Here is a 14,079-nt window from a genome sequence, read left to right as displayed (position 1 = left end):
CGTCTGTAAGTACATGCCATCTGTGTATTCATAAACCATTTTTGAAAAGTTAGTTCTTTCCCGACTTTCGACGGTAGATACACGTGTCTAACACTGCTTACCGGGGGATGCGTTCAGAGGCGGCGGCCGCCACAACCATCTACTTTCGCCGCACTTTTAACGAACTGATCCTCGATGAGTTTACCTGATTAACTAGCGTGTTTTGTACACCGGTGCATCTTATACACCGGCGCGACCAATACAAGTTTTTCTTTCGGAAAAACTGTCGTTTTGAGGGGGGTGCGACTTATACAAATGTGCGACTTATAGACCGTAAAATACGGTACGAAAATAATAATATCTGCTAATAAAAATGCCTTACGATTGCTTAGTTTTTCTATTCGATATTTTCAGCGGCCCTCCATACGCTATTTATGCATAGAGCCTAAGAATTTAAAAATAATTTGTAAAAACGTATTGCAGTTCGTAACCTATGATACTCTGGTACACAAAAACTTTATTGAAAGGCTGTTTCAGTGTTATGTACGTTCAAAACCGGTTAAAAATTGCACTCCCCCCTCCCCCGAGTTGCTAAACATGTGATTCCTGAGGCTCCTAAGGTAACATAATAAATGTCGTTAACTGCTCCAAATCAAGGTTCTTCTGCTCCAAAATCGAGATTTCGCTGCTCCAGAAACTGCTCCCAAATATGATTCAGCTGTCTCACCCCTGCATGATAGAAAATTTGTTCAAAGTGCTTTGCATTCCCAAATGAATGGACGAGAGGTTGGGACATTCTTAAAATATTTTATTTTTTATTTTTTTAGAGGTGAATGTACAACAGGCATGTAGACTGTGAATGACTACCCGAATAAAAAATGCACAAAATGTAAACCTGGAAAACCAAGTATGCCACTACCTGAACTGTTTCATCAAGGAATGCAATGAAGAGACTGATCAAAATAGACACCCAGTGGTCACGATGAAATCACTGGAACAAGCGATGTAGGGGGACAAAAAACTGTTTTGAGAAAACGGCTTCCGAAGTTGCTACATAGATTTCATTAATCAAGTCTCCAGGGTTGTAGCGTTTCATGTCGTTTTGAACACGAGGCTTCTGGAAAGCCTTTCCTTGAGATTGGAGTGCTTTTTGCAGCCTTTTGGTTCCCAGAAAGCACCATTTCCATCTCCTCGTGTGAAGAGTATTTGGCCAGTTTGCAGACCAAATGGGGGGGGGAGATGGTTTTTAATGTAAAGTAGGTTAGCTGGTTTCCTATGTTGCACTGGACACTCTCTACGCAGTGTTGTCACCATGGTAACAGTTGAAGCACTCTCTTTTTTTAACATAAATTTGAAAACAGACTTTCAGCTTCTTTTATGTTTTATAACCTTTCCTGGAGCAGCAACTTAGTACTCATACGTGCAGTGTTCATTGCCTACGACAAGTATACAGATGAGCTGCTTTGAAGCTTGGTATTGTTACGAAGACAAGGACGATGCAGTTGTGTTGAATGAGAAACACGTTTATTGGAGCGAACTTGTGCTCCCCTAACAACTCAAAAGAATACAGAGGCGGCGAAGCAGCGGTCAACAAAGTGACTTGCACAGGCGAGTGTCGTCGAATCGAATGCCCCGGCGTCCGCACTGCAGGCTTTTTATCTTTTGGCGCGCGTGGTTCTCGAAACGTCGATTCGCATCGGGAACATAGTAGATCCAAGAAGATTATTCTGGGCTGTTCACGTTAGATCGGAATGCTCTCCCTATCACAACAGATAACACATGCGGCACAGAAAGAAAGAATGGAACACGCGCTTCCCTTGGCGCAGAGATAACACAGACCGGCGCAGCCGGGCGGTAAAAGCAAAACACAAATAAACAAACCCAATGTATGGTTCGCGGCATTACCCCCCCTCTAAGAGTGCATCGACCCGATGCTAACATAAGCGACAGTCCGAACAAATGAAAATAAAAGTTCGTCATCGTCCGTAGAAAGGTTTTAAGCGAACCACGTGGACGACTTCAGGCCGCGTGCGTCGTCGTGATGTGCCGGAGTCACCATCGGGGATCACTTCGTAGGTAAGTTGGCCAACACGTCGTAGAATCTTGTAGGGTCCGAAATACCGTCGCAGGAGCTTCTCACTGAGTCCGCGTCGTCGGATGGGAGTCCAAACCCACACACGATCCCCTGGTTGGTACTCGGCGTCTCGGCGTCGGAGGTTGTAGCGGCCCGCATCCACCAGCTGCTGGTCCGTTATACGAACTCGAGCGAGCTGGCGGGCCTCCTCCGCACGTCGAAGATATCCGTGGACGTCGGCGTTGAGGTCGTCGTCTTCTACGTGCGGAAGCATGACGTCGAGCATCGTAGTCGGCCTTCTACCGTAGACAAGCTCGAACGGCGTCAGCTGTGTCGTCTCCTGGATAGCCGTGTTGTACGCAAACGTGACATACGGGAGCACTTCGTCCCAAGTCTTATGTTCAACGTCAACGTACATTGACAGCATATCTGCGATTGTCTTGTTCAGACGTTCTGTTAGTCCGTTCGTTTGGGGGTGGTACGCCGTCGTTCTTCGGTGATCCGTGTTGCTGTAGCGCAATATTCCTTGCATCAGCTCCGCAGTAAATGCCGTTCCGCGGTCTGTGATTAGGACTTCCGGGGCTCCATGTCGCAGTACAACTTGGCTTATAAAGAACTTCGCCACTTCTTGTGCAGTCCCCCTTGGAAGAGCGGCGGTCTCTGCGTAGCGCGTCATGTAGTCTGTCGCTACGACAATCCACTTGTTCTGTGATCGTGACGTAGGGAACGGGCCTAAAAGGTCCATTCCAATCTGTTGAAATGGTCTCGATGGGACGGCGATCGGTTGCAGAAGTCCGGCGGGTCTTGTCGGCGGCGTTTTTCGTCGCTGGCAGTCATGGCAGCTCCGGACGTAGTGGGTGACGTCAGAGGTAAGGCCGGGCCAGTAGTACCTCGCCTTGATTTTTCCAATAGTGTGGGCTGTGCCCAGATGTCCGGAAGACGGGTCGTCGTGGCACGCTTCCAAAATTTCGTCACGAAGGTCCGCGGGGATGACGAGAAGGTAATTCGCTCTTGTTCCGGGGCTGAAATTCTTCTTCACAAGGACGGAGTTTCTCAGGCTGAATGCTGGTAAGCTGCGTTTGAAGGTCCTAGGAACGGCAACGTTGCATCCCTCGAGGTACTCGATTATGACGCGTAAGTCGGGGTCGGCACGCTGCTGGGCGGCTAGGTCGCTCTCCGTCACGATCCCGAAGAACGCGCTGTCTTCATCAGAGTCTTGTGGTGGTGGGTCGACGGGGGCGCGGGACAGGCAGTCGGTGTCGGAGTGTTTCCTGCCGGATTTATAAACGACTGTAACGTCGAACTCCTGTAGGCGCAAGCTCCACCGCCCAAGACGGCCAGAGGGGTCCTTCAAATTGGCGAGCCAACACAGCGCATGGTGGTCTGTTACAACCTTGAATGGCCTTCCGTACACGTATGGGCGAAATTTTGAAATCGCCCATATAATAGCCAGGCACTCTTTCTCAGAGGCAGAATAGTTTTTCTCTTCCTTCGACAGACCACGGCTAGCATAGGCGATTACCCTTTCGCAGCCGCTTTGCTTTTGGATAAGGACGGCACCCAAGCCTATATCACTGGCGTCCGTGTGCATTTCCGTTTCGGCATTTCCGTCGAAATGAGCGAGCACGGGCGGGCTTTGCAGGCGTTTTTGCAGCTCGCCGAATGCTTTTTCTTGGTCGTTTTCCCAGCTGAAAGGGGTGCTATCTTTCGTCAAGCGCGTGAGTGGCTCTGCAATGCGTGCGAAGTTTGCGACGAAGCGCCGGTAGTATGCGCACAGCCCGAGAAATCTCCACACGCCCTTCTTGTCTTTCGGCCTTGGGAAGTTCGCAATGGCTGAAGTTTTTGCCAGGTCAGGTAGGACTCCCGCGGCGTTGACGACGTGGCCCAAGAACTTGAGTTCCCCGTATGCGAAACGGCACTTTTCAGGCTTCAGCGTCAACCCCGACGTACGAATGGCCTCGAGTACAGACTCCAACCTTGCAAGGTGTTCGTTGAATGTCCGGGCGAATACCACTACGTCGTCGAGGTATACGAGGCAGGTGTGCCACTTAAGGGGGCTCACTGGTCTTAAACCAAAAAAGTTTATTTTTGCAGTTATGATGATGAAAATTTGGGGGCACATGTAGTTTTTCATTCTTATTGTAGATATAAAATTTGTTTTTCAGTAAAATGATTATATTCAAATTTATTTGGATTTTTATATTCAATTTTTTGACAGCCTTTGTGAAAAAACTGCTGGAGGGATGCAGCTAAACAGGGAACCAGTGAACTGTGCACAAATCAAAGAGTGCAATAAGACTAACATTATCGTTCTATCTGGTCTGTAGCAGAAGTTACGACCATTTGAAGTTTGGGCTTGAAAGGTGGCAACCAGAAAAACCGGTTTTGCATTCCAGGCCAAAAATTTAAATGGCCGTAACTTCTGCTACAGACCAGATAGAATGAAAATGTTAGTCTTATTGCACTCTTTGATTTGTGCACAGTTCAGTGGCTCCCTGTTTAGCTGCATCCCTCCAGCAGTTTTTTTACAAAGGCTATCAAAAAATTGAATATAAAAATCCAAATAAATTTGAATATAATCATTTTACTCAAACAAATTTTATATCTACAATCAGAATGAGAAACTACATGTGCCCCCAAATTTTCATCATCATAACTGCAAAAATAAACTTTTTGATCAAAGACCCATGTGCCCCCTTAAGGCCAGCTAGCACAGTGTCCATGACTCTTTGAAACGTCGCTGGTGCTGTGCACAGCCCAAACGGCATCACCTTGAACTCGTATAGGCCGTCTGGGGTTATAAATGCAGTCTTCTCTCGGTCTCTCTCGTCCACTTCAATTTGCCAGTAGCCGGTCTTCAGGTCCATCGATGAGAAGTACTTCGCGTGGCAGAGGTGGTCGAGGGCGTCGTCGATTCGGGGGAGGGGGTACACATCCTTTTTCGTGATTTTGTTCAGTCGCCGGTAGTCAACGCAAAACCTTAATGTGCCGTCTTTTTTCTTTACGAGTACGACGGGCGCAGCCCAGGGGCTTTTCGATGGCTGTATAATGTCATCGCTCAGCATGTCGTCGACTTGAGTCCGGATGGCTTCCCGTTCGTGTGAAGAGACGCGGTACGGTGACTGTCGGGTAGGTCGGGCTCCATCTTCGGTTATTATTCGGTGCTTCGCTAGAGGGGTCTGACGTAGTTTTGCGCTCGACGAAAAACATTCGCTATAGCGACGCAGCAAAGCCAATAATTTTTTCCGTTGTTCTTGCGGTAGCACCGGATTCACGTCGAATGGCTGCGGGAGCTTGAATGTTTCTACGGGTGTGCGTTCAAAGTCGGCGACCGCGATCACATCACTTGCTTCTTGCGTTTCTTCGAGGAACGCAATTGCAGCTCCCTTGTTTAAATGCTGGTACTCTTCGGTGAAATTAGTGACCAAAACGTGAGATTGGCGTTGCTTAAAGTGCGCAATGCCTCTTGCGACGGAGACACCGCGGTCGAGAAGCAACCTTCGATCACTATCTACGATAGCGTCGATGTCAGAAGCAGCATCCATTTGTGTTTTGCTTTTACCGCCCGGCTGCGCCAGTCTGTGTTATCTCTGCGCCAAGGGAAGCGCGTGTTCCATTCTTTCTTTCTGTGCCGCATGTGTTATCTGTTGTGATAGGGAGAGCATTCCGATCTAACGTGAACAGCCCAGAATAATCTTCTTGGATCTACTATGTTCTCGATGCGAATCGACGTTTCGAGAACCACGCGCGCCAAAAGATAAAAAGCCTGCATGCGGACGCCGGGGCATTCGATTCGACGACACTCGCCTGTGCAAGTCACTTTGTTGACCGCTGCTTCGTCGCCTCTGTATTCTTTTGAGTTGTTAGGGGAGCACAAGTTCGCTCCAATAAACGTGTTTCTCATTCAACACAACTGCATCGTCCTTGTCTTCGTGACATCTGGTGGAGGTGCGGGGTAGCAGGGTGATGTGATCGTCGGCGATCCTGACAGCAGCACGGTGATCGGGGTTCGGCTGCGGCGTCGTGGAGTGATTGGAGGAAAATGTTATCGACTTGGTCTGCAGATCAATTATTGCGCCGTTGTCCGTCAAAAAGTCCATTCCGAGAATCACGTCGCGGGAACAGTTAGGCAGAACGCCGAACGCCGCAGGGTACGTTGTGCCGTCTATGGTGACGCGCGATGTGCACGTTCCACTTGGCGTCACGAGGTGGCCTCCTGCTGTGCGTATGTGCGGACCGTCCCATCTGGTCATAACTTTCTTCAGTTTAGACGCAAATGGTCCGCTCATTACCGAATAGTCAGCTCCCGTGTCTACGAGGGCGACTACGTCAAAGCCGTCGATGGACACCTTGACGTCAGATGCAGTCGTCCTCGAGTTCCGGGTTCGTCGGGGCGTCGTATCTCTGCTTGTACGTGTTGATGGTCGGGCACTGTGCATCGTCGTTGTCGTCGTCTTCTCAACGGACGTCTCGGTCAGGTCGGGTACGCGTCGCGCCGTGTAGCTGTCGTCGTGTTCGGGAGTCTTGTCAGGGTTAGGTCGGGTCGTCGGGATGAGGGCATGTCGTGAATCACTGTCTTCAGCGCGTCCTTGCGTCGTTGGAGGGTTTCTAGTTTTTCGCCGTAGAGCAACTTCACCTCCAGAAGTTGCCGCCTTTAGTTTCCCCCGCGTGGGTTGGGGGACCTTCCACGGGCGAAGTCAGCGTTGCTACGGCGGTTCGGCGATTGGTAGGGGTAGGGCGACGGCGAACGGTTGAAACGCGCTGGGCCACGGCTGGTTTCAGATAGATACTCGTCGATCTCACGTGGTCGTTTGCCAGGGAGAGGGCGAGGTGCGTCGACGGAGAAACCACGCAGTCCGAGTCTCTTGTATGGGCAGCGACGGTAAATGTGGTCGGCCTCTCCGCAGTGGTAGCACAGAGGACGGTTATCGGGAGTTCGCCATACGTCCGCCTCGGCGTCTGGTTTCGGGCTACCGGGGGTCGGGCGGGTGACAGTGGGCGGCGGTACGGCGGGGCCTCTTGACGGCGTGTTGGAGCAGGGCGGGGTCGACGAACAGCCGCGGAGTATGTCATAGCTTGTGGCTCTCGGGGTACCTCGGATGGCGTAGAAGTTCCCAACGCTTGTTGCACTTCTTCTCTAATCACGTCGGTGAGGGAAGCGACTTGGGGCTGCGGCGGCGTTGGGAGAAGTTTCCGCAGCTCCTCTCTCACTATTGCGCGGATAGTCTCGCGTAGGCTGTCGGCCGGGATCCGCGTGCTGCCAAAGTCGTTCGCATTGGCCGCGCCAACAAAGTTGCGATCATACTGCTTAGCACGCATTTCGAGGGCTTTCTCAATGGTGCTGGCTTCGGTCACGAATTCGGCGACGGTTTTGGGCGGATTTCGGACAAGTCCAGCAAACAGTTCCTCCTTCACTTCGCGCATTAAGAAGCGCAACTTCTTTTCTTCCGTCATTTCGGGGTCCGCGCGGCGAAATAGCTGCTTCATCTCCTCAACGAAGATCACGACACCTTCGTTGGGGTGTTGCGTGCGCGTTTCCAACAAAAGGGCGGCTCTTTCTTTCCGCACGACGGTAGTGAAGGTCTTAGTAAACTCGCTTTTGAACTGAGCCCAGTTTGTCAAGGAGCTCTCGTGGTTCTCGAACCAAGTGCGAGCCGAATCTTCCAAGTAAAAGAAAACGTGCCGGAACGTTTCTGCGTCGTCCCACCTGTTGAATTTCCGGACGCGCTCCAGTTTCTCCAACCATTCTTCTGGGTCTTCTGCGGGGGCTCCTCGGAACGATGGCGGTTCCCGGGGCTGCTGCAGGACGATTGGCGACGTTGTTTCTTGCACCATGGTGTTGGTTGCAGCGTTCCTTTTCTTGGGCCCTTCTGGCATCAAACCGAACTCGGGCGGTAAATCTTGCAGGCGGGGGCTGGCTCTTGTTGGACTGGCTTGGCGGCTTTTCGAGGTTGTAGTGGGCATGAAGGGTGCGTACCCCGCACCTCCACCAGATGTCACGAAGACAAGGACGATGCAGTTGTGTTGAATGAGAAACACGTTTATTGGAGCGAACTTGTGCTCCCCTAACAACTCAAAAGAATACAGAGGCGGCGAAGCAGCGGTCAACAAAGTGACTTGCACAGGCGAGTGTCGTCGAATCGAATGCCCCGGCGTCCGCACTGCAGGCTTTTTATCTTTTGGCGCGCGTGGTTCTCGAAACGTCGATTCGCATCGACAACATAGTAGATCCAAGAAGATTATTCTGGGCTGTTCACGTTAGATCGGAATGCTCTCCCTATCACAACAGATAACACATGCGGCACAGAAAGAAAGAATGGAACACGCGCTTCCCTTGGCGCAGAGATAACACAGACCGGCGCAGCCGGGCGGTAAAAGCAAAACACAAATAAACAAACCCAATGTATGGTTCGCGGCAGTATAATCTGCATAACTCCAACTTCAATGCATGTACATTTTTTAGAACTCTTGACATTCAGGGCATGCATTATTTTTTGCAGCAGAGCCAATATGCGCCATAGATGAATGCATGCGTATTATTAATTTCCCTAAAAAAATTCATTCAATCTTAAAAAAAAAAAGGCTGCGGCTGTAAGGAACATTTTTAACGCCGCAACCAGGTTTTTAGTTCCCAACTCGGACCGATTTGCATGAATACTAGAAGTGCACGCCAAACTTAGCGCAAAAAAAAGGGGGCATGGCTAGCGCACAGCGCGGTGCACATTTACCGCAACATACGATACTTTGATTAGCCCTGAATGGCTCGTTGGGTCACTTTTAACTCTTTCATGACGGCAGAAAAATGACTGGTTCTGGGTGCTTCCACAAAATTTGTTTTTCCCTCATGAGCAACTGGACACATTTGGCATTGTTATACATGAAATTGTAGCTTATAGTTTGCCCTTTCGAGTGCATAGCAGCAGTCTTGCAGGAGGTACAGTTATTCAGAGTTTTGTTGTCAAATACACAAAGAAAAAATGCACACAAAAAAGTATAAGCACGCTAGAAATAGGCGATTGTACAAGCCAGAAAATTACTTTAGGAAATATGAAATATGCAAGTTGTTTCCACGTACCTTAGCTATCATTCAGTATGGACGTCAGTACTTAGGGTTGTTCGTTTTCAGGTTTTATATATATTTTTTAAATTGGGGGTAAGGTGTAAAAATCTGGTGCTATTTCGGGGAGAAATGAGATTTTTTTTTTTTTAGACCATTCCGAAATTCGGGCTTTTTTCGGGTTGATTCTTCGGCCGTAATCAGTAATACACTCGGGTTATTTTAGATGGCATTACGAGCTTCTGAACTGTAACGCGTTAAAATTGGTTATTTCAAGCTAGTAATCGGGGGCACATCAGAGTTTTCTAGAAAATGCTCTGTGCTCCCACTCCTGCGCCAAATGCGGCAATTTGCGCTAAATGAGGTATCGTGCGCCATCCTGATAAAAAAAAAACAGGATTTCGCAAGCAGGCGCGCCAAAAGTGCGCCAAAATCTGTGTTGCGCAAATCGCGTGTGACCTGCTACAAGTACTACTTCACAGGGATCTCTAGACATGTATAACGAATTCGGCTTGATCACTCAAACTTGCTAGCACCCGTCATCGCATTTGCCGCGCCCTACTGGGGCAGTTTGTGTGCCAGAGAAGCGAGTTTGGTTGGCGCTGTCGCTGTATTGCAGATAGTGTTTTTGTCTAGCAAGTCATTGCAGCACTGGCGCACCGTGGTTAAAAAGTTTCCTGCTTGCCGTAGTTTCCAATGATTCCTGCTATAAACGATAGGTAGTTTTAGGTGGCGTTTATTGCCGGCCCTCTCCGCTCGGAGAGCCAGCGGGAGCGCCGTTTCGCGGCATGCGTGACGCGCTCGGCTGCAAGCGCCCGCTTCGCTTGCCGGGCTCGCTGAGTGGACATTCACAAGTGGAGCAAGCCGTGTAAAATGGCCAGTCTCTGTAATAAAAAAAGCTAGGGTGGAAATGCGCGCGAGGACTGATAGCAGGCACCCGCATCTAATAAAATGAAAAAAATGAAACGCTACGTCTTTCCTCAGCAATTCAACTCGAAATGAGGCGCGAGAGACGCATTGTTTTTCCACTACGCAGGTTTGTCGAAGACTTTCAATAATCATTATCGTATTGCATGTTGCCTTTCATCCGCTCTAAATACCTTGGACATTATGTATTGCTGCATTTTTGCTACTGGGTGGAGCATACTCAGGGGATTTATAGCATCACACTTGTGGCGACATCTAGTGGCTGTTTCGAAATACGTGAAAAAAAAAAAAATCCCATTGCTTGAATTTGGGGGTGCCAGATTGGGCAATAAATAGCCAAATTGGGCTACTTCGTGTCAGTGGGAAATATTTTTGATTTGTTGTTTGGGTATTTTGGGCTACGAAAACTATTTTTTATGCATGTTCGAGCCTGCCAACTGGGAAGCATTTTCGGTGACTCCTTGGAAAAGTCTTCCCGTAGCAAGAACAAGACCATTATTCTTCAGCAGTGCCGTTCATTTTGTGATAGCATGTGTGAAAAGCACCTTGAAGTGCCTTCCATCTGATCTGACACTGCTAGGCGAGCTCCACGTCAACTACTGGACGATATTGGTCAATTTTTAGTGTTTTGAGATGCTTTGGACACATCTATCAGTTGATGTTCAGTTGCTCCAAAGTGCTCCAAAACTGGCATTTAGGTGCTCCAAATAGCTGCAAAGTAAATAATTTGCTGATACAAATCGCTGATACAAATTATCTGCTGATAATTTGTAACAAAATTGCTGATAATTTGCTGGTACAAATTTGTTGATACAAATACCACTGTGCTCTCCGAAATATGCAATTTCTTTGGAAATGAGTCAGTAATCGTGACAGTAAAAAGCATTGATAACTTTTTTAAAAATAAAACGTTCTATTTAGGAAAAGCTGGTCATGAATTTTTTACACATCCTTGTTTGCACACACTATCATCTGCATGTGCAACATGTCATTCTACATTCAAGACCTGTCCGATCGTTGAACTTACCTCAGCCGGGGGAAGCTTCTCTCGACAACACAGCGTCCATTAGCCAGGCCCAACAGTGTCAGTGAAGCGTTTGCCAGCCTCTGAGGTAGCGAGTGGTAGAGTGATGCCAATACTCAATGAATTGGCAAGCAGTTTATTTTACCACAGAACGCATTCCAAAGTGGACAGTGCCATAGTTCATCCTTATATTGTTATGTAGGATGTTGTTACAAGTGGACTCGCCACTGGGGCCCTTTGTGGCACTGAGTGTCTGGGTGTCTTCTCCTTCTTCCCCTGCAGAAATCTTGGCGAGCTATGCGGAGTTGTCGACGGCCGAGCTGCTGCAGCATGTGGAGTGCCTGCGGTTCTGGGACCTGGACTGGGCAGTGGAAGGCATCTGCAGGGACCAGCTGGCCCGGCAAGAGCGGGAGCGGCAGCGGCGGCAGCGGAAGCAGCGGCGGCACCAGTCGGGCCTGGAGGACGTGCGGCCGGGACTCGATGGCCAGCCCTTTCTGGAGCACGTGCTGTGCATCCTGTACCGGCAGCGCAGGATTCAGGAGCTCTGCACCCAGGTGGGTAGTAGCTAGGGAGGGGGAAAAGCGCTGTGTGCGCGTTGTTGCCTAAAATAAAACCCTTATAACCGTACATGCCCACTGCATAACTAACTCCTTGAAAGTCTTCCATGCATTTTGGCCCAGAGTCCTTCAATAATACACCAGAGTTGCGGACACGTTTGCTTCGTTCAAGGTAGAGTTCCTGTATATAGCTCCCGCAGGGAGCTAAGAGTTGCGCGACCTTTTTCCACGCGCCGCCGTGATTGCGACACTCCGGTTATCCATGCTGCACAGAGAAGCCCCCACTACGGCTGCGCCGCAACCGCCAACGCGGGCGGCACCACGCCCCGCCCAGGAACAGCAGCAGCAGAAGCGTGAGCGACATCGCAGGAATCCAGCGTAGCCGCCGTAAGGCGCCGCCGACCGAAGTGCCCCCACCGCGCGTCGGCTGCCGTCGGAAGCGTGGCGGCGAGGGTCCTGTACTCGCGACGGGCGACTTTCCCGCAGCAATCCGGATAACAAAGATGGCGGTCGGTCGCGCAACTCTTAGCTCCCTGCAGGAGCTATATACAGGAACTCTAGTTCAAGGGTATTAGGGCAGCACCTAGGGGAGAAAAACTGAACTTCGGCGGCCGCTTTTCTGATGGAGGCGAAAAGCAAAAACGCCCGTGTGTACGAGATTTCGGCGCACGATAAAGATCCCCAGGTGGTCAAAATTAATCCGGAGCCCTCCACTACGGCGCGCCTCATCGCCTGCGTTGCGTCGGCGTGTTAAACCCCTCAATCAATCAAAGAAAAACTGAACTTTGCGGAACTTTCACGTAATGACGAAACTTAATAAAATAAAGGCTTGTTTTTAAATTAGGTAATGTTTACTCATGGTTCCACGGTTTTTCTTTTCTGACTTACGGCGGCACCCGCAAGCACTCGAGTTCTAGCATTTTCTGCTGACAGATGGCAGGCTAGTCAGCTCACCCCGTGCTTTCCTGTTTACCTCCATTTTTTCAGCTGTTGCATATTGAGTAACTCTGTCTCGGTAGTGTATGCCCGCAGAGTGGCTCCTCGAGAGTCTTTTGGCCTGGGCGGTGTGGGTGACGAGCGGCCCCATCTGTTTCACGCAGACGTCGTCCTACTTGTGCCACGACGGGGTGCAGCTGGTGCGGGGCCTGCTGTCCCAGCGGGAGGACCCCGAGCGGCTGGACGTGGCCGAGGCCCTGGTGCACCTGTTCCTGGTGCGGGACCTGCTGCTCTCGTCGGCCTACTGTTGCACCCGCGAGCTCATGGTGCTCTGGTGCCGGCTGCAGCGGCTGCAGCACCACGCTGTGCCTGAGGTGGCCCGGGCCGCCCTGCGTCTCCTGGTGCCCCATGCCGCCCACAGCGCCCACTTCTACCTCTTCATCGACGTCCTCTGGGAGCACGTGAGTGCACCGAATACGACTTCGTTCAGTTTGAAAGAACTGCACCCGCCGCGGTGGCTGAGGTGTTGTGCTGCTGAGCCCAAAGACGGGGGTTCAATCCCAGCCCTGGCAGTTGACATTTCATCGCATGTTAGAGAACCCAAGTTGGTCAAAATTTAAGTGGAGCCCTTCACTGCAGTGTGCGTTGTAGTCCAGGTGTAGCTTTAGCGGGTTAGACCCCACAATCAATCATCAATCAGTACAAAACAACTGGCACTCATTTGGTGCCTCACCCGGGCTCCATTCCAACTACAAAAGATGGTTTTTTAACAGAGAGAACGTAAGAAACATTGAACTTTTATTCATTTATTTATCACAGCACTTGGGCGCTTGCTCCTGCGATGTCACGCCGCCATTGTAACTTTGATATGACTGTAACCTGGAATTTAAATTATAAACATGGCAGGTTTTCTAGCAACAGAGCAATTAACATGGCTTCGGCTATCTCGCACTACATTTTTAACGAATCTGTTAAAATAGGACAACTATCTAAGGTGTGAATCTGGCTGAAAATATTTCAGTTATGGGAGTGTCAAGGAGTGTGGCTGATTTGGCAGTTCTGTCAGGATTCATTGAACAGGATGGATTTTGGGGCACTGGAATGGAATGTAGGAAAATGCAGGTGCGGGGCCAATTGGCAGCCGTTAATGCTGTCCTTTTCTAGCATGATGCCAAATGGGGAACGGCATGCTGAGCGATGCAAAGCTTGCACGATGTGCTTCACCGTCCGGTAATTTGCATTTGGTGCCTTTCCGTTAAAAGCAGGGGTCGGCAACCTTTCGAGGTGGAGGGCCGAGTTTTAGGAAGCAGATACGGTGGAGGGCCAGACGGCAAATCGGGTAGAAGGGGGGCTTTGCCAACAAAGAGAAAAAATTCACCAAGTTGATATTAATATTTGACAATAGTTGACAATACAGTCGAATCCCGCTACAACGAAATTGACGGGACGTGCGAAAAATTTCGTTGAAGCGAAAATTCGTTGAGGCGAAATCTGCCGCAACACACCACGGAAAGGCCAGAAAAAA

General features: G+C 49.9%; 1 protein-coding gene across 1 annotated transcript in view; it reads left to right on the top strand.

Annotated features, from left to right (window-relative positions):
• The window catches only part of LOC144152077 (uncharacterized), a 55,922-nt gene that overhangs the window by 19,017 nt on the left and 22,826 nt on the right, over window positions 1-14,079 (top strand). The window contains exons 4-5 of the mRNA XM_077683286.1: window positions 11,344-11,615; window positions 12,719-13,015. Coding sequence (XP_077539412.1) covers window positions 11,344-11,615; window positions 12,719-13,015 — 569 coding nt within the window. The remainder of the gene's footprint in view (window positions 1-11,343; window positions 11,616-12,718; window positions 13,016-14,079) is intronic.

This window comes from Haemaphysalis longicornis, unplaced genomic scaffold, assembly GCF_048455015.1.
Source record: "Haemaphysalis longicornis isolate Haplotype H1 unplaced genomic scaffold, Haemaphysalis longicornis Haplotype H1 scaffold_9, whole genome shotgun sequence".
NCBI classification, from domain to species: Eukaryota; Metazoa; Arthropoda; class Arachnida; order Ixodida; family Ixodidae; genus Haemaphysalis; species Haemaphysalis longicornis.
This window is presented reverse-complemented; position numbering and strand designations above follow the sequence as displayed.